The 20,001-nt window shown below is 39.4% G+C and overlaps 1 protein-coding gene across 5 annotated transcripts in view; it reads right to left on the bottom strand.

The window, feature by feature from the left end:
- The window catches only part of piezo1 (piezo-type mechanosensitive ion channel component 1), an 89,652-nt gene that overhangs the window by 36,294 nt on the left and 33,357 nt on the right, over positions 1-20,001 (bottom strand). For all 5 annotated transcript variants that reach the window (XR_008341491.1, XR_008341492.1, XM_053436164.1 and 2 more), the window contains 5 exons: positions 10,545-10,710; positions 10,051-10,192; positions 7,144-7,426; positions 6,024-6,237; positions 1,117-1,288 (listed from right to left, as the gene is read on the bottom strand). Coding sequence is in view for 3 of the 5 variants with exons in the window: in XM_053436164.1 (XP_053292139.1) it covers positions 1,117-1,288; positions 6,024-6,237; positions 7,144-7,426; positions 10,051-10,192; positions 10,545-10,710 (977 nt within the window). In the remaining 2 variants the exon portion in view is untranslated. The remainder of the gene's footprint in view (positions 1-1,116; positions 1,289-6,023; positions 6,238-7,143; positions 7,427-10,050; positions 10,193-10,544; positions 10,711-20,001) is intronic.

Raw genomic sequence — 20,001 nt, 5'->3', positions numbered from 1 at the left:
TGTACGAGGAACGTGTAAGATTTTATGAAACTGATCTGAGAATTACAGCTGAAAAGAAAAGAAAAAAGAGAGAATAGGAGGAGACGAGAGACAGAGGATTTCTTTGAATCTTCACCACTGGAGCAAGTTCAGTATACCTCTAAGTATATTTGGGGTATAAGTAGGTTTTTAAGGCTAAAACAAATCTTAAAATAAATTTAAAAAGTAGATGTTTTTTATAAGTAATAGGAAAATTGGTTTTAAAAATAAATCAGAGTTTAAGTTGATAAACAAGCTAGAGTTAAGACATAACTGTTAAAACAAACTATTAGAGGAATGAGCTTAAATATCAGCAACTTGATTAATTCACCACTGATTTCTCCTACTGTTCAATATATGGTACTGAAGTATGGTAAATATAGTGTTGAACAGTTTAGCGTGTGAGTGAGAGGCTTTGATTTTCCTATCACAGGAATGATAAGTTTAAATCAGTTGCAGCAACTTAAAATTAAATTACTTAATACCTAAATCAAATCCATTTGCACTTCTCTTAAAACACAACGGTGACATGTGCAGAATTGAACATGACACTACTGACAGGTGACAGAATACGTTTCAAACTTGATGGAAACATTTGGTAATGTAAAATAATGTAGGAACACAACTCAACAACATATATAACATAAGTCAAATTATTGATATTTTTAAATATATTCTATATACTTTAAAAACCAGCCAGATAGATTTTTGCTTGTTTAATATTTGAGCATGACTTGAAGGGAGCCTATGACTCAAGCATTTAATTCCCAGCAATTGCTGAATGTAGTTGTTGTGCACATGACAATAAAGTCTAAAATCTTGAATCGAATTATGCATAGTGACATTAAGTTAAAAAATGGGGAGAATTAACTTGACACTTTAAGAGTAAAGTCATACTGTTTGATAATTTGTAAGGCATACAACTGCCTCTACTAAATACCTTGTGTAGATGAAATGATGAAGTTGTCCTTTGCATAAAAATGATTACGCCTGACTGTAATACACTTCTGAGAAGAAGTCAGGGTGAATCTAGGAGTCGACTCAACACTGGTCTTTATCCCAGGAGACCACTGTTGTTAAAGATGTAGTATCACATACCTGGTTCGGTGTTCCATGACATCCTGTCTTGAGAACAGTTGCTATGGTAATGTAGAGGAGAAACAGTATTCCTGGGTTGACATAAACTGGCCAGTCGTGATTGGCATTGAGGTTGAGTTCATAGGGCGAGGAGCAGTTTCCTGGTATGATGATGTCTTTCAATCCAAAGAGTCTTGACAGGAACATAGGTAAAGAAAAAACAGAGAAAGAGAGAAGAGCTAGTGATACAGTAGAATTCATTAACGGCATGGGGATCGATGCCTCTTATAGTTCTAATCAATGCTGTAAATACTGTTATTTTGCCAGTTTTTTCAGTTACAAGCAGCATCTATTGCACTTCTGTCCATCCCTGGAGAGGGATCACTCACATGTGCCTCTCTCTGAGGTTTCTATGTTTTTTTCCCAGTGTTAATATTTTTTGGGGTAGTTTTCCTTACTCTTGTTGACTATACAAATAACACATTTTTATGGATTGATTACTATTTGCCACAAATGCCAAAAAATAATGATACTTATTATTATTTTTCCTTGCTTAAGGCCTTCATCAAAGTAAAACTAATCCAACTGAGAACTTTGAAAGTAAGAAAATAATAGACGATCAAAGAAATACAGTGACAGGACACCACAGAGTCTAAGTCCAGGTCCGAAAAGACCTGTGGTCAGCACTGTAACAAGATAGTGACACATTTGCCAGAATGCAATTAGCAGCAATATATGAGAAGTACCTCTATAAATAGTTTGGATAAAGAGCTGAGACAGTATGAAGCTAAAATAGAGTATGTGCAGGTCCAATAAGGTGAGGGACAAGTTCACAGTTGTTAATGGACAACAGTTAATTGAGATTATAACTGTGGCTCAGATAGAGTTGGTCATCCACTCAGCACAAGGTTGGTCAAAGAATGTAAATAAAATTCGTTACACATCAGGCCATTTTATTTATTAGTGGCACATTTTGAATTAGTAAAAACATAGATATAAAACCTACCATGAAATTCTCAGAAACACTCATCCAATCATTTTAAAATTTGACCCTGGACAGTCCAGGGTCGACTTGACAATTATCATTTGGGTGCATGGTTGTCGAGAACAAAACCCTAATTCTAACCCCCAATTATAGTTAAACTTCACTTACTGTGATGTCAAGGACTATGTCAAATCCGTTATAAACCCACATTTTGCCATCATTGATGTTTGTTATTAATCTTTCTCCTAACCTGCCCAACCTCCACCACAGGCTACAACCACAAACTCCAAACCTTTGATTTAAACTAGTGTAATGCCTGTTCTAAACTTTCCTTTTAGGAATGGTTCTTTTTGCTCCAGAACTACTTATATGGTACAGAGTTGTTAGAAAACTTTGTGTTCTTCCTACCTGGTTTATCTGCAATGAAGATTTTAAGTCAGTATTTTTCATAAAATTAAACTGAATTAGCTTTATTAATGTTCATGTATGTGGCTTATATAGAAGTTTTAATGATTTACTTGATTTACTTAAACAATACCATCTTCAGACCCACGTTCACAACTTTTCAAAATAAAAGCTCTGTAATTCTGCTCAGTATAAAACATTACAGCAACAAAACGAACGTGGTGCTTTCACTTTGTAGACAAATTGCAAAGATTCTATGACTGTTGTTGCCATGATGGAGATCAGCACCTGCGACAAAAATGAATATTTGTGTAAGTCCGCTATGTGGTAAAATAAAATAAATTAAATTATCAAAATGATCTGGCATGATCTTTTGACCTGCAGTTTGACCCAGTTACTGACCTTTGCTGTTTATCTGAGGACATGGAAGAAGACATAGGCAGACTGCCCCGCACCCACTGACTTCTAGAGAGCACTGATTTCCTGTTTATTCCATTTGTATTATTGAATGAATTGCATATCCGAATCACACAAATTTAGGCACTTCCCTAGGCCATTAAGAATACATATGCCAACTGTGAAGCCAATAAGATGAATGGTTCTCCAGATAATGTGTCCCACATACAGACATACAGACACAGACAGACTTTTGTAAAATTAGTAGAAGGATTGATACACTATCAGTTTCAGAAGACATCTCGCCCTGTTCCTGAGGCATGAATGCACTTAATCTAAGTCACTGTGGACAGAAGTGTCATATCATTATTGCTGTTTCTACATTGGCTTCAGATAAATACTGATGATGAGCTATTTTTTGTATGTCAAATCTGTAAATATTGATTGGAAAGGTGTGTGATTCTCAGTACAGAAATTAAAACAAGAACCTTCTTAGGGATAGGTCGGAGTTCCCAGCTGGTAAAGTTATACTGACATAGGCACCTGGCAAGAATGCTGGAGATGATGGATGAGAAAGAAACGGAGAAATCTGCACTAGTTGTTCATCTTTCTACAGTTTAACTGGATAAGTTTAGCTGAAGTGATGAGGTACGTCATTCCAAACATTCCAGCCCTGAAATCCCACTCAGCTCAAATTGGGCTCTATTAACTCACATGTTTGCACATTTCTGATTTCTTCTGTTTCTAAACTCAACACAATCTATCACACTCCTGTCTAATGTTTCTTTTCAGTCCACTTCTTCAACATATTGCACTCCACATTATTACTAGATACTGAAGTCTTCCTGAAAAGGGGAACATCAGCTTCAACTCCTGTGCTGGACAAATATCATAGGGGAGAGCGGGGTAATGTGGCCTAATCCGTTGCCTAGATACAGACCCCTGTATCTAGGCAACGGAACACATTTGTGGTCATGTGACTATTATGTTTTCAAGCCCCTCCCATTCCCCCCTTGCCATGAAGGAGAAGTTGGTGCTGGTGCTGTGGAAAGTATGTATTTTCACAAAAATGTATTTTTTGCATGTAAAAGTAAATTTTCTTGCTTTGAACTTAATCAACTGTTGTGTCAAAACAAATTGAATCAGGTAGAAAAACTTATATCATACATGTTGATGAACTTCCAACATATAAAACCATGTGATTGATGCTAGCTGAAGATTAGCCTGAATTGCTAAAAGATGTTGTTTTTCTAAAATTGTGGCTTCGGGGTAAAGTGGGACAAATGCTGTGGGGTAAAGTGGGACAGTGTCTCACATTACCCCACCATGAAGCACAAGTTAAATTTAGTATTAAACATATTTTAGTGTTATATTACATTATATATGTTTTATTTTTAATGTCATAAACATTGTAGAAAAGCCATCATGCCAAAAAACTACACACCAGGAAGACAACCTGGGGCCAAACACCCCTCGCAGAGATGGAGAGTGCAGGCGCTGAGGTCATGCAAGGAAAGAAGTTCTTAAGAAAAGCTGGAAGGGATAGAAATATTGACAAGACAACCCTCAAAAGATTCATAAAGAAAAAAGAGAAATGGAAAGTAAAATCAGTAGCCTGGGTTGCAGTAGCTGAGGTAAAGAGAATATTCACAGATGAGATGGAGGAGGAGCTTGCCTAACACTTGAAACAACTAGCTGACCAGTTCCATGGCCTTGCTCCAGTTAAGTGCCTTGAGCTGCGATTTGAATATGCAGAGAAAAACTATATCCCTGTCCCTGTGCAGGTAAGCTAGGGTGTGCAAGAGATCACATGAATCATAATAATCATTAATGTGCTTAATTGACCAATCCCCATGATTCTGCTACTAGTCCAATATCAGTGGTTGTCAATCTAGCTGTCAGGATTTTAACTATTACAACATGGGTTGTTATGGTAGTTTTAAAGTGGAAAAAGTAAGTGGACCACTTTACCCCGTAGCTGGGGTAAAGTAGGACACAAGACCACTTTTTTTAAAACAATCATATTTTCACTGCCCTTTGTCCTGAAGACATTCTGATCATTTCCATTGCTAGAAAATATCCTGAATTAATGGGAAATGTGTACATTTTACTGATATATCATTTTAGCTCGCCTAGACGGGAGCAAATGTAAAAAATGTCCCACATTACCCCGCTCTCCCCTACAATTTCTAGGTCATAGAGCAAAGAACCCGAATGAGTTCAGAGATATGAAAGTAATTTTGCTCCTCAAGGCAGATGGACTGGAGAGAAGTATTAATCTGTGGAATGCAGTGTTGGAGCATAAGAATCTTGGCCTTGTGTATATGCAGCCTTTTAATACTCATTTCTGACTCTATTTCTGTCTCAAATATTGGTAGCTAAGTGATAGATTAAGGCACAAGCTCTAGTTTCAGTTAAAAAGTGAAGAAAAATATATTGAACTCTTTCAGCATTGTTTAGACATTCGTGATTTTGGCTATAATTTGACTATTTGGCTATTCTCCTGATCCATTTTAGCTACCAACCGTTTGTATCATTTGTAATATGTTCACTAGGTAATCCAGTCATAATTTACCTTACAGTAAAATAAATCTAAATCAATGCAAAATAAATTTGGATATTTCACCAAGACTTAATGATGTCTTATATTTAACAATATATCTTTGGAATGCAAATCATGTAGGAGAGCAGAATTTTGTTTTAACATTAAATAAATAATGACAGAGAAGTAGGGTAGGCATCTGTGACAAGCCAATTAAATGTTCTAATGTTCACATTACTTTGTATTATTATTCTCTCCTTCAGCAGTAACATCACCATTCCAATATTTAACACAGACACACAGAGAGTGAGAGTTTACTTGTGATCATGATCTGTAGTTTTGTGTACTGCCACCGGTATCAAGAATGAATGTGATTAGCATCTTAGTGTTCAGAAAAGAGGGTTGTCTCCACTTTTTAGATTTTATTTACATTTTGTCAAATTATATTAATCAGATGTTTTAGTGTATTTACACACCCACGCGCACATACACACACACATATACACACACACACAGACACACACTATATGCACAGGCATGCACCCAAGACAACCCTGAAGCATTCAATGTTTCTCGCAGTACAGTGAGCTCCAGTCTTACCTGGCCCACAGACTGTGTGGGGGGAAGAGGGCCTGGGCCAGCAGACTCTGGTACAAGTACAGACAAACCATGTGACCAGCAGTGAAGAAGCCCACCATCACACAAAGTGCATTGAAACCCAGGTGACTGATGGGAAGATGGTAAGCCCACCATGTGCACACAGCAATAAACAGCAGGAAGTAGATGGCTGAGAAGGCAGAGGGCAGTGTGATGCCTGGAAGGAAAAGGAAGGAGAGGTAAGACACACATTCAGTTTACACAGAGACACGCTCTATAAACAACTGGAAAAAACATCAGTAATCCCTGTACTCCCTTCACACAACCATATGAGTGCTATACATGTTTGCACATTTACATCATTTCAAGAGTTCAAGGGGTTTTATCCCCTTGTCCCATCCAAATTCAGGGACAGATATCAAATCCAATTAATGCATCCTGAAGAGCCATACTCTGTTTTTAGGCATGTTTAGCCGAGTGAAAGCAGTTGGGAAATATGTCTTCTACCACATCCAAATCTTATTTACATACTTTATCAACATGTAAGGAGTGAAAATATTTTTTCACAATAGTGTGACGACAGTGCTTTGAGAGAAATTTGGGACAGCAGAGTGGTGAGAATGACATGATTGTTGTGCTGGCTATTTATATCTTCCCTCATTTTTAAGAGATGTAAAATCACTTCATCTGATGAGCTTTGTGGTTTGTGTGTGGACATAAAAAAAACCATTACACTTGATATTAAACTGTCATAAAACCTACATCACTAACACAGATTATGTCATGATTCTAGTACAGTTCTACTGGAATTGATGCTGCCACATGCCTGAATTCAAAATATTACACCAGAAAACAGCCTGTGAAATGGCTGTGAGAGCTTCTTAATTAATGGAAGTGAAACACAAACCACCTTCAGTTTGAGAGCACAGAAAACACGGCCATTCTGTCTAAATGGCCACAGGGGAATGGCAAATTCTCTGGATGTTGATCTGCAAATATTCCTCACTCACAACAGTCTTTAGTGACTCTCTCTGTTTGGAAATGACTCAGAATGCCAAAACCTAAAGATGAACCAAATACCAATGTCTGAACTGTACTCAAGCTTCTTTCAGCTTCTTCTCACCAGCCAATGCCAGCAGGCTGATGGCCAAGATTCTGCCCAGGTCCCGAAGAATTTTCTGAACTATGACCTTCAGCCGTTCAGCCATCTGCTTGGCTCTGGTTGCTGTGGAAACCTCCTCATCAGGGTAACCAGGTAATGATCTTCCTTCATCATCTTCATCATCTTCATCTCCCGATGTCTCTTCTTCTTCCTCCTCCTCCTCCTCCTTCTCATCATCATCAACATCATCATCATCATCATCATGATCACCATCTGGGGTTTTATCTGTTGAATCATCTTCTAGCTAAGGTGGGAAAGGGATACAATTAAAAGTTTAGAAAGTTATAGTTACTGAATTACAGTATAGTCAAACATAAAATTACAGTGGTACAAATTTTCTTCAATTTCTGTTTATTATTTCTATTGTCTTTACCTGCACTGTCATCTTTCCTAGTATACAGTAGTCTTCACAAGAAGAGGCCAGATGATAAGATTACCAATGTTACTGCATCATGTTCTTGAACATTTACTCTTATTATTAGTAAAGCTTATTTTGGTTTGAGTCTACTTTATAAGACAGGGGTGTCATGCGTACAGTGAACACAGACATTGTTCATGTCATTTAAATTTACTGTATGTTTACAATACAAAAATAGGGAGACTCTGATGTCTATAATGTGATAAATCATGAAGTATTAAATCAGACAGGGGTCATTAGTTGGCTTGGGGACCATCTGACTTCTATAAATATGCTACATTATTAAGTCTGCCATGGGAAAGTCTGGAAACCATCCAAGGTATACTATGCCTCTTGCATTTTGTAAGGTGCTTTTATAGTCATAGGTATTGACCAGATGGTTTTCCAGTATTCACTTTACTTTTTTCTCTATATCTGGTCTCCACCACCTAGTGAGGAAAATATGTGGCTTTTTACCTGCTCAATGCTCCACTATGCCCGCCAGTAAGTCTTAGCTGATTTAATTAAGGAGGCTAAAAGATATAAAACTGTTAGTGAAGCTTTAAACATCATAATTGTAACTTGTCAGTTCCAGCAGGCCCCATGAATCCTGCAAAGTTTGGCCAATCATCATAGTTTCCTGTGAGTTTAATTTATCATAGGAGCCACCCCCCTGCAAAATATTGATCGAGACATGTGTAATTTATAGCATTTACATCCTTGTTTCTCGTTGTGAAGATGCAAAAATGTGTGACATAAGCATACCACATTTACCAACAAAAAAATACTGCTGAAGGATGCAAAGGAAAAACATAAAGGAAAATCTACTTCAGATTGCAAAAATATAGACTGATGAAGTCACTTGAGGAAAGGCAGTGAGGTCAGCCAACATGAAGATTCATCCTCAGTGGATCATTGACAACACATATCATAAAAAAATCATAATTTGATCTCATTAACTTGTCATGGACCACAGTCAAGGGTAATTTGTGACCTGACCATTGAACCCAATGAATACCCACAGGAAATATCATAGAAACCTGTAGCCAGTAGTTCTTGAGATATCTTGCTCTGGAGGTGTTGGATACACCAATCAACTACATACTGATATTGGAATCATTAGAGACCCTGCTCTTCACAAAGCAAAAACAGTAGGGACCACGGGTTTATCACATCAACATAAAAAACACTCAAAACCACTGTCTCCGTCTTTCCTGCCCTACATCTCTCTACTGTTTGTTTGGTCGGTAGCCCTGGAGACAGAAACAATGAAAGAGAGAGGTAAACAGAGAGGTAAAAAACCTACAGAGTCTGAAAGACGGCCGGGGGTGAATGAAGATAAATTATATTCCTTACAATAACAGGAAGGACAAATGGTAATAATTAGAGCAATGTCTGAACCCTGTGTCCTAAAAGGAGTGTATTAAAGACAGAAGACAGACAGCATACAGCATACAGGTGTGTCATAGCAAGATTAGAATAATTTAGAGCAATCTATCTCGATCTTTCCTAGTCCCCGTCTCTGCCTCCCTCAGTCAATCCACTGAGTGCAGCGTCAGGCCCTCATAAAGCCAAACACATGAAGCAACACACAAGACAAATGGGTCATTCGGGGTCAAACCATCAAACTTTTCGGCTGCACTAATTCTCTCTTTTCCCAAGTCTAAAACAGAGGTAGCAGCACAAATCTTTGCCTACCTGTATATCAAGACCGAGCCCTGACCTTACTATCACCATCGACAACTCTGTTGTAGCCCTTACCCAGACCGCAAGGAGCCTCGAGAGTCAACTTTCCCTTACCGCCAACATTGCTGCTACAACCCGATAGTGTAGATACATGCTGCACAACATCAAGAGAATATGTCCCTTTCTCACACAGCAGGCAGCCCAGGTTCTGGTCCAGGCTCTGGTCATCTCACGCCTAGACTACTGCAATTCCCTCCTGGCTGGTCTACCTGTGAGTGCCATCCAATCTCTGCACTGATCCAGAATGCAGCATATCCGAGCTAATTGGGACCAGTCTACATCCAGGACATGGTCAAACCCTACACCCCACTCCGCTCTTCATCAGCCAATCAGCTTGCGGCTCCCTCACTGTGAGCTAGCCACTCAACAAAATCACGACTGTTTGCAGAAAGTCTATACATCTTCCGCCGCAGACTCAAGACACATCCCTTCCGTCTAAACCTTGTTTAAGAAGATGATGTCAATAACCATTGTCAATTCTGGTGTTAATATATTTTTTTTAAATAATAATTGAAATAATTATATTTATTTCCACATATTTTGCACTTAACTTCGGTCGGTTAAAGCACTTAGTTTGGCTTTTTGAAGCTAATGTACTTACATGATTGTTCTGGGTTTGTACCCTCATGGTTGAATGCACTTATTGTAAGTCGCTTTAGAGAAAAGCGTCAGATAATTGCAAAAATAATAATACAATAATTACAAACACTCAAGTAACTACTCACCGATGTAATATTGGCAGCAGCCACCATTTCTCTGTTTAAGACCAATTTACTGCAGAGGATCACTGTCACCAAGGAAACCACACAAACGCCCAGATCAGGACATAGAAGGCGTAACACACTCCAAGGGTCATCCAAAGGAATCCTACAACATAGAGAACCATGTGGGAAAAGGTTAAGGCGGTCAAACATTTTACCTAGAGCACATGCAACTTCAAATCTTGTTACTTCATAAAATACCCAGATTTCCCATGCAATAAGTTTCTAAATGCTGCTTTTCCTAATTTTTTTGTTATCAGAACTGTATTTTCTATTACATTAGTAATTCTGCTGTTTAGTTTATTTTCTTCAGCTGACGTGTGTCTGCTATGTTTATTCTGTCTATAAGTCTTTATCTGCTCTAATTTGATGTTACTTTCCCCCCATCACTCCTCCTACCACCATTGAAAGCTGCATGAATAAGTGGAGCTACACTTAATCACACACAAGTTACATACCTGGATACACCTAAATGTCTGGTAATGGTGTCCCATTGTGAACAGTTATCGCCTATGCCAATGTTGAGTGGAGGGTACGTGTACAGGACTGTCTGAAAGCAGATATGAGCCAGTAGAAATAGTAGACTGGTACAGAACACTGCTCTTATAAAACGACCAGTGTGACCTGGAAGACAAAAAGACAAGGGAGAAAAGGGATGTGAATCAAACATGTGTAAACATCATTTTAATGTACAGGACAAAATAATTAGAAGAACATAATTTCATTTAAACACACTATAATGCCTAAAGGAACACAAAGGAACACATGTGGCATATTGATTGAACCATTGTACCAAGAGTCAGAAAACACAGTGGTATGTGTTTCACAGAACAAAAACTGGAAGCAAACTGTTGACAAGGCTTCATCAAAAGTAAATCATTTATCCTTCAACAACTTAAAGGACCTGTAGATCTTCTTAAATTCTTCTCTATCTCTCTGTGATGTATGTTTTCTCCTCTAGGCTCATCATAGCTGGAGATGCAAGTTCCTGGAACCCTTTAATACCACAAACATCTTGTCTTGACTTGAATGTTACTGGGACCACATCAAGTACAGTCACACTGTTTCCCTAGATACCAAATTGAAGTAAGCTGGCTTAAGAATACTAAGGAGAACTGGGACTGTACCAGAATTAGACAATAGATTCAGTGCTTGTTTTTTTTGGGTGAGTTCAGACACCCCTATGTCGAGGGGGGGGTCTACCAGAAGTGGCTAAGTTACTGGTAATTGGCATTTCAGACGGTCCATAACTGTACCTCGTCAGAAGATATCAGCGGACATTTAGTCATGTAAATGACCTTGCTTCGAGTTGAATATGAATGTCGGGGCTTGCGGACACTTGGATGACACCACACGAGCAGTATGGAGGCATGTTGTGTTTTTTTCTGTTGTTTTATTACATCTGAAGAAGGACTCACCATTGACTTCAATTGTTTTGGATATGCTCTAGCAAAGTTTACCCCTGCGACTCCAGAAGTGTTTTGTGGACTCAAACACTTCACCAACCATTGGCATAATGGTGAGTAGATAATGAGTGAATTTCAATTTTTGGATGCACTATCCCTTTACATCACATTCAATAAAAACAAACATATTTTGTGAGTCCACCTTGACCTTGACCTATCACCTTTGGCTAACAAAATCAAACGATTTAATCGTTGAGTCCAAGTTAATGGCTGTGCCAAATGTGAAAGGATTTCTTCATGGGGTTCCAGAGACATCACCTTCAGGAAATGTGCTTCGTGAGATCACTGTGATCTTTACCCTTGACCCTTGACCCTTGACAACCAAAATCTAATCAGGTCATCCTTGAGTCCAAGTGAATATTTGTACGAAATTTGAAAAAATTCCCTCAAGGCATTCTTGAGATATCGTGTTCAGTGGAATGGGACAAACGGACGGACAGATGGAAGGACCACCCGAAAACATGTCTCTCGCCAATGCAGAGGCATAGAAATTCTACAGAAGATAAAACTAGACCAGCTTCGTAAATGTCATTTTTGCTTTTAAAATGACTTGCTGATTAATCTTGTGTTAACTTTATTAAAATTATTCAGATGATGTCACGTGAAAGAGGTGCTAAGAATTAACATGTGGGCACCACTTGGCTTCTGAGTTGATGCTGACTGAGAACAGCGTATGTCTGGTCACAGTGGTGCAGTCACAGCAGCTTCCCCTGCCACTGTTTGTATTTCCAGCCCCGGACCTCTGGGTGGAAAACACCCTAACACCAAGTTACAACCATTCTTTTATGTGTGTGTGTGTGTGTGTGTGTGTGTGTGTGTGTGTGTGTGTGCGTGTGGGTGTGTGCGTGTGTGTGTGGGTGTGTGTGTGTGTATATGTGTGTATGGGTGTGTGTGTGTGTGTGTGTATGTGTGAGACTCAGTGTTAAGCAACATGTAGTATTGGCTTATAGTATTGGTGTGTGGTCCATTTTTATTGTATATGTATCTCTACCTTCGCATATTGCTCATTATGTCTCTTTTCCTTTGAAAAAGAAGAGGGCAGCAGCAGTGTGACCAAAATCTGTAGAAAAACCACCAAGTAGAACTTTTTGACGTCACCTTTTCCCTTATGAAGCTCATTGAAGTTCACTCAGGAAGACTTTGCCCCCATTCAATCAATCTCAAATCTCTCAGTCATTCTATGCTTATTGATCAGATGATTGTGGACGTTTCTAAATGGCCAATCAGATTCTGCCATTGTCTTCCAACCAATCATGTGGCTGCTGACAAACTTTTAATCTCTCTTCCGCAATCAGCCGTCATTAAGTGACGCACATAACCCACCTCCATCCCAAGCTCCTCCAGTATTCAACAGAATCATCATCACCTCATCTGGATCCTCAACCTCAGCTGATCATGATCGTATTGACGGATCCTGTATCGTGTTGGCAGCTGATTGTGGATGGTGGTGGTGGACCATGATCGATGTAGACTATTATTTTTAACAATTTTGCTTGATATACAATATGCTGTTAAGGTGAGAGGAAGGTCATACCTTGTTAAGCCCTATGAGACAAATTGTGACTTGTTAATATGGGCTATGCAAATACAATTTCATTGATTGATTTATTGAACCACTACCAGTGTATAGAATTCCCTTATTCCGATCTTTGTTGAATCGAAGTCTCTCCTGATTGAAATCTTGTAAGTCAGTAGACATTTAGTATAGGAGGCAGAGCTCTGTGTGTCCTGCACCAGACGGGTTAAAAGCATGTCTGTGCATGTGTTTGTGCATGTGTTTGTGACAGATAAATGTATCTTAATCTTCCTTTTCTTAATGACTGAACATTTCACCAGCCTTCACTTCGAAGTCAATTTAAAAATAGAGATCTCCTAACTTCTCATGGGAAACATGATTACGTTCAGTTCATCACATTCAGTTCATCACGTTCATCTCAGGCACACTGATGCAAAAAAAAAAAAATGGGATTCTGTTTCCCCTGTAGGTGTGACAAAGAGAGAAGCATTTCCCTTCAGTCTAGTGTCCCTAAAGCACACATGATTTAGGCTGCTGCAGACAACATGAGATTGGCAAAGCATTCACCGTCTATTAGCTACTGTATATCCTGTTATCCTCTGCAGGCTCACAGCTGGAGCTCGGATGAGTAACAGGAACAACACAGAGATAAAGTATTCATACTCACATTCACAACCATGGGATGCTTAGAGTCTCGAATTTACCAGAGCTGAATGTCTTTAGACTGTGAGAGTCTACCACACAAACAAAAGCAGAACATATGGACACACATTAAGAACTCAGAACCTTCCTGCTGTGAAGCCATGATGCTGCCCTACATGTGTTCTTCTGTGCTTCCATAGTATACTTGTTCACTCATTATCAAGGACTAAATGCCAAACCACAGTAACAGATATTATGTTGACCCTTCAGATATTCTTTTTTTTAACCTTCAGAGACCAACAACCTGAACGATAAATTCAGAATAGATATGAAAAAAGCAGAGCACTCACTATATACTGTAAATGCATGTCAGAGTTTTAGAACAATAACTAGTTCTGTGTATGAGGATTCTGTGCATTACAGGACAGGACTGTCTCATAGACTGTCTCATAGACTGGAAGAATAGTGTTAAAGAATATAAAAAGGCTCTCCACAAAGCAAGAGCTGCCTACTATTCAAAACTAATAGAAGAAAACAAAAACAACCCCAGGTTTCTCTTCAGCACTGTAGCCAGGCTGGCAGAGAGTAACACCTCCACCGAACCCAGTATTCCTCGATCCCTAAATAGCAATATCTTTATGACCCTTTTCAATGATAAAATTCTAACTATTAGAAATAAAATCAACCATCCCCTGCCCTCAATTGGCACTAATACCCTACCAACAACAGAAATCTCAGAAACGACTGAGAATCCTACACATTATTTAGACAGTTTCTCTCTGATCACCCGTGATCAGTTTACCAAAATAATCTCAGGTTCTAAACCCACAACCTGTATCTTAGATCCCATTCCTACAAAATTACTTAAAGAAATTCTGCCCCTAATTGATAGTTCGTTACTTAATACAATCAATCTGTCATTATCATTAGGTTATGTACCACAGTCTTTTAAAATAGCTGTAATCAAACCCCTTCTCAAAAAACCCACCCTAGACCCAGAGGTTTTAGCCAATTACAGGCCAATATCTAATCTCCCCTTCATGTCTAAAATCTTAGAAAAAATTGTAGTCAATCAGCTGTGTGAGTTTCTCCAGGAAAATAATATATATGAAGACTTTCAGTCTGGGTTCAGAGCCAATCACAGCACAGAGACAGCCTTAGCAAAAGTCACCAATGACCTTCTAATAGCTTCAGATCAGGGACTTGTGTCTGTCCTCGTTCTGTTAGATCTCAGTGCAGCATTCGACAAAATTGACCATCACATTTTATTACAAAGACTTAAACAGTTAATTAACATTAATGGAACCGCCCTAAACTGGTTTAAATCGTATTTTTCTGATCACTCCCAATTCGTGCAAATTAATGATGAGTCATCTGTGCGCACCAACGTTAACCATGGTGTTCCACAGGGCTCCGTGCTCGGCCCAATTTTATTCTCATTATATATGCTTCAACTAGGAAACATATATTATATATATAAATTATATATTATATATTATATATTATATTGTATATATATACATTATATTATATACTATATATACTGTACTATTTTTTATATACTGTCTAACAATAACATTACCATCATATCATCAGTACTATTACCATCATCTGCCACTGCACCTTATCTACCTATTTATCTTGTGTTTCTGTTTTTTATTCTTTCTACCTCAATATTTTTTATTTTATTCTATTGTATTGTATTTTATTGTATTCAAATGTACCGGCTGCTATGACGACTTAATTTCCCTTCGGGGATGAATAAAGTAATCTATCTATCTATCTATCTAATCAGGACACACTCGGTAAATTTCCACTGCTATGCGGTTGACACCCAGTTATACTTGTCATTAAAACCTGAGCAAAGTAATCAATTAACTAAACTTCGAGCATGTTTCAAGGACAGAAAAACCTGGATGACCCGCAATTTTCTCTTATTAAACTCAGATAAAACAGAAGTTATAATACTTGGCCCTAAACACCTTAGAGATACATTATCTAATGATATAGCTGCGCTAGACGACATTGGCCTTGCTTCCAATGAAACAGTCAGGAACTTGGGAGTGATCTTTGATCCTGATTTGTCCTTTAATTTACACCTAAAACAAATTTCTAGGACAGCCTTTTTCCACTTTTGCAAAAAGATGCAGAAAAACTAGTCCACGTCTTTGTTACATCGAGACTGGACTATTATAATTACTATCAGGCTCCAGCAGTAAGTCGTTTAAGACTCTACAGCTTGTCCAAAATGCCGCAGCACGTGTCCTGATGAGAACCAAGAAAAGAGAGCACATTTCTCCGATATTAGCATTGCTACACTGGCTTCCGGTTAAATCTAGAATAGAATTAAAAATTCACCTCCTCACCTTCAAGGCCCTGAATAATATGGCGCCATTTTACCTTAAAGAGCTGTTAGTACCCTATCAACCCACTAGATCCCTCCGCTCCCAAAAATCAGGCTTACTTGTCGTCCCTTAAGTATCTAAAAGTAGAGTAGGAGCCAGAAGTTTTAGCCATCAAGCCCCTCTCCTGTGAAATAATCTACCACTTTCAGTTCGGGAGGCCGACACCATCTGTGTGTTTAAGAGTAGGCTCAAAACCTTCCTTTTTGATAAAGCTTATAGTTAGATCTAATTAGTGCGGCAGAACGTTACTTTTCCTATGTTCTAAAATAGGAAGCGTTTAGTTTAAAAAGGCATAGAGGTATTGATGTCTGATCTACTGAGTGAGCTACATGGTTTTCATCGTACTACCATACAAACCAGTAGCCAGTCAGATTTACCTTGAGCCTCAGTGTCCTCCCAAGTTCGGCCTATATCATTGTATCAATGATTACAGGGCAAAAACCCCTGATGACGCTAAGACGCAAAGGGAATTTATGACACATGACAGCTTCTCCCTCCACTTTTTCATCCCTATTACATTGAAGTAAGTCATATCTCATCAGTACATGTTACTCACTTGACCCCTTCCCCCGAGTCCCTTTGCTTTATCGCCGCAAATCCGGGCCCGCTGTGGCCGCACCATGGATTACGATTGTGGATCGCGCATCAGAGGTCGCAATGGTGGATCCAGTATGGCGGATTGTATATCTTGCGGGCTGATCGTAGTGGTAATGGCGGATCCTGTGTCGCGTTGGCATCATATAATTGTGGTGGACCACGACCGAGGTCGGCGGCTGAAGATGGATCCTAATAAGCGGCAGTGGACAATGACTGTGGACTATAGTGGATCCGATCTGGATGGCAGATCATGATCTTGCTGGCTGCTGACCATGATTGCAGCAGGACTGCTTGACATATAGTATTGAAGTTATCCTTCAAAATGTTTACCCTCATCAATGCTTCTAAAAACTTTAATCTTGATGATTTTTTCCTACACTTGACATCTATTGCACTTCTGTCCGTCCTGGGAGAGGGATCCCTCACATGTGGCTCTCTCTGAGGTTTCTACGTATTTTTACCCTGTTAAAAGGGTTTTTAGTAGTTTTTCCTTACTCTTGCTGAGGGTTAAGGACAGAGGATGTCACACCATGTTGAAGCCCTATGAGACGAATTGTGATTTGTGAATATGGGCTCTACAAATAAAATTTGATTGATTGATTGACTGTTAAAGACAGCCAGAGCCCATAATGACGGTCCACAGCCCCTGCTCCTCCTCGCATTGGTTGCAGCAGTGGGGAACTGGAAAACAAAATGATCAAAGAAGAGGACCATTCACACAGACTCTAAGGAGAGATAGAGGAGAGGGTAACCAGGAACAGTTGAGTACCATCAGGTTTAAGCTCTGACTAGTTGTTATAATAAATTATCAATTAGTCCCATAGGGTTTGACAAGGTGCGACATCCTTTGTCCTTAACTCTCAACAAGAGTGAGGAAAAACTACCCAAAAGTAACCCTATTTACAGGGGGTGAAAAAACGTAGTAACCTCAGAGAGAGCCACATGTGAGGGATCCCTCACCATGTTTATTCCTCTTACCCCCAAAATGTATTTTATTAGATATGATGTTTAGAATTCTGTGGTCTATTTTACACAAACCATGGAGTTTCCAAAATAAGCAGAAAGAGTCTTGATCTTCTATTACCCTATAAATTGTTAATGAAAGCCTGTTAGCAGACACAGAGCAGACACCTCTGCACTGTGAGCTTATATTAACAATGACTGAGCCTTCAAGAGCTTGAGCAGTCTTGGTCAAGTTGGCCTTGAATCTTATTTAGCAAACATAAAACACAACTATTCCACAAGCTGGCAGCCTGTCCTACTATCTCAGTCATCATCATCATGTCTGACACTGTCGTTTATATCAGTGTCTGAAGGTACACAAAGTCTCTTTCACTACTGTATTATCAATCAATCAAATTGTATTCACAAATCACAATTCGTCTCATAGGGCTTTAACATGGTGTGACATCCTCTGTCCTTAACCCTCAGCAAGAGTAAGGAAAAATACTAAAAAACATTTTACAGTGAGGCAGAACAAAACATGCACATCATTTGTGTTACTCCTTCAGCATTATGTTTAGATGCAAGTCTTCATGTTGAATCATTATAGAGTTGCTGTATGTCTGACCTACTCAAACCGCTTTTGTAACTTCTATGATATGAATCAAATCAAATCTAATCAAAGTTTATTGTCACATGCACCAATGACAGCGTCATCGGAGCAGTGAAATTCTTGTGACATGGCAGGCAACATCTATGCAGTAGACGACTTTACAAAATAGAAAAATAACATACTATATAACATACAACATATAACATATAACATAGTCAAATGAAGCAGCAGTTTACAGGGTTAAGGAGTGGGGAATATTAAATTAAATAATATGAATATATATATATAACATAGTCAAATGAAGCAGCAGTTTACAGGGTGAAGGAGTGGGGAATATCAAATTAAACAATATGAATATATGTATAACATATAAAATAGTCAAATGAAGCAGCAGTTTGCAGGGTGAAGGAATGGGAATATTAAATTAAATAATATGAATATATGTGAAGTAAGTGTATTTGTATGCGTGGCGAAGCAGAATGTACATGGTGACTGTTCAGAGGGTCAGTGTTAATTGTTCAGATGCTTTACGGCCTGGAGGAAGAAGCGGTTTTTGAGTCTGGTAGTGGAAACGTCTGCCAGACGGCAGCAGTGTGAGAATACCACAGGCTGGGTGGCTGTGGTCCTTGATGATCTTCCGTGCTTTTCTCAGGGAGATGGCAGCTGATGATGCGCTCCACTGTCTTAACCACCCTCTGCAGGGCCTTGCGATCAGCAGCTACCGTACCAGGCATTAGTGCAGCCTGAGAGGATGCTCTCGATGGTGTACCTGTAAAAGTTTGTTAAGGTTCTTGCAGCCATGCCAAACTTCTTGAGTCTCCTCAGGAAGTATATGCGCTTTTGTGCAGTTTTTACCACAGAGTCCGCTTGTTTGGACCAGGTCAGGTCATCCGTGATGAACACACCGAGGAACTTGAACTCGGAGACTCTCTCCACTACAGCTCCATCAATGTGTATCGGACCGTGACCCCCCCTCTGCAGCTTCCTGGAGTCCACGATAATCTCCTTGGTCTTGCAGACGTTAAGACACAGGTTGTTCTCTTGGCACCATGTTTCCAAGCCTCTGCTTGGTTGCCTCAAACCACCTGTAGAAGGTGTTGAGGTCATCAGGTAGGGAGGCGGCATGCTGATCATCACTGCTATTTCTCCTTTTATAGCCAGTGATGTGTCGCAGGCCATCCCAAAAAGGTCGGGGGTCAGAGCTGAGGTAGTTGGATTCCAGCTTGTCCCTGTAGTCTCTTTTTCCATCTCTGATGGCCCTCTGCAGGTCACATCTGGACTTCCTCAAAGCCTTCGGGTCACCAGAGTTATAGGCAGAGGACCGTGCTCTGAGCCTAGCACGGACATTACCATTTACCCAGAGCTTTTGGTTTGGGAAAGTCCTGACACTGACCCTAGGGACGACTTCATTGATGTATTTGGAGAGATATGAAGAGACAGTGTCTGTGTATTCGTTAATGTCCCCATCAGCTGCAACACAGAACATCTGCCAATCTGTTGTTTCAAAGCAGTCCTGGAGAGTGCTAATGGATTCAGTACTCCAGCGTTGAACTGCCCGAAAAACCGGTTTTTCCTGTTTTAGGCGTTGTCTGTTGGTCTGGGATGAGCATAATGGAAGCGAGATCCGACTTCCCAAAAGCGGGGCGGGGGAGGGGTTTGTAACTGTTCCGTATTTGCGAGTAATATTGGTCAAGAGTCTGGTCACCCCGGGTGGGAAAGTTAATATGCTGATGA

Source organism: Pleuronectes platessa, chromosome 12, assembly GCF_947347685.1.
Source record: "Pleuronectes platessa chromosome 12, fPlePla1.1, whole genome shotgun sequence".
NCBI lineage: Eukaryota > Metazoa > Chordata > Actinopteri > Pleuronectiformes > Pleuronectidae > Pleuronectes > Pleuronectes platessa.
This window is presented reverse-complemented; position numbering and strand designations above follow the sequence as displayed.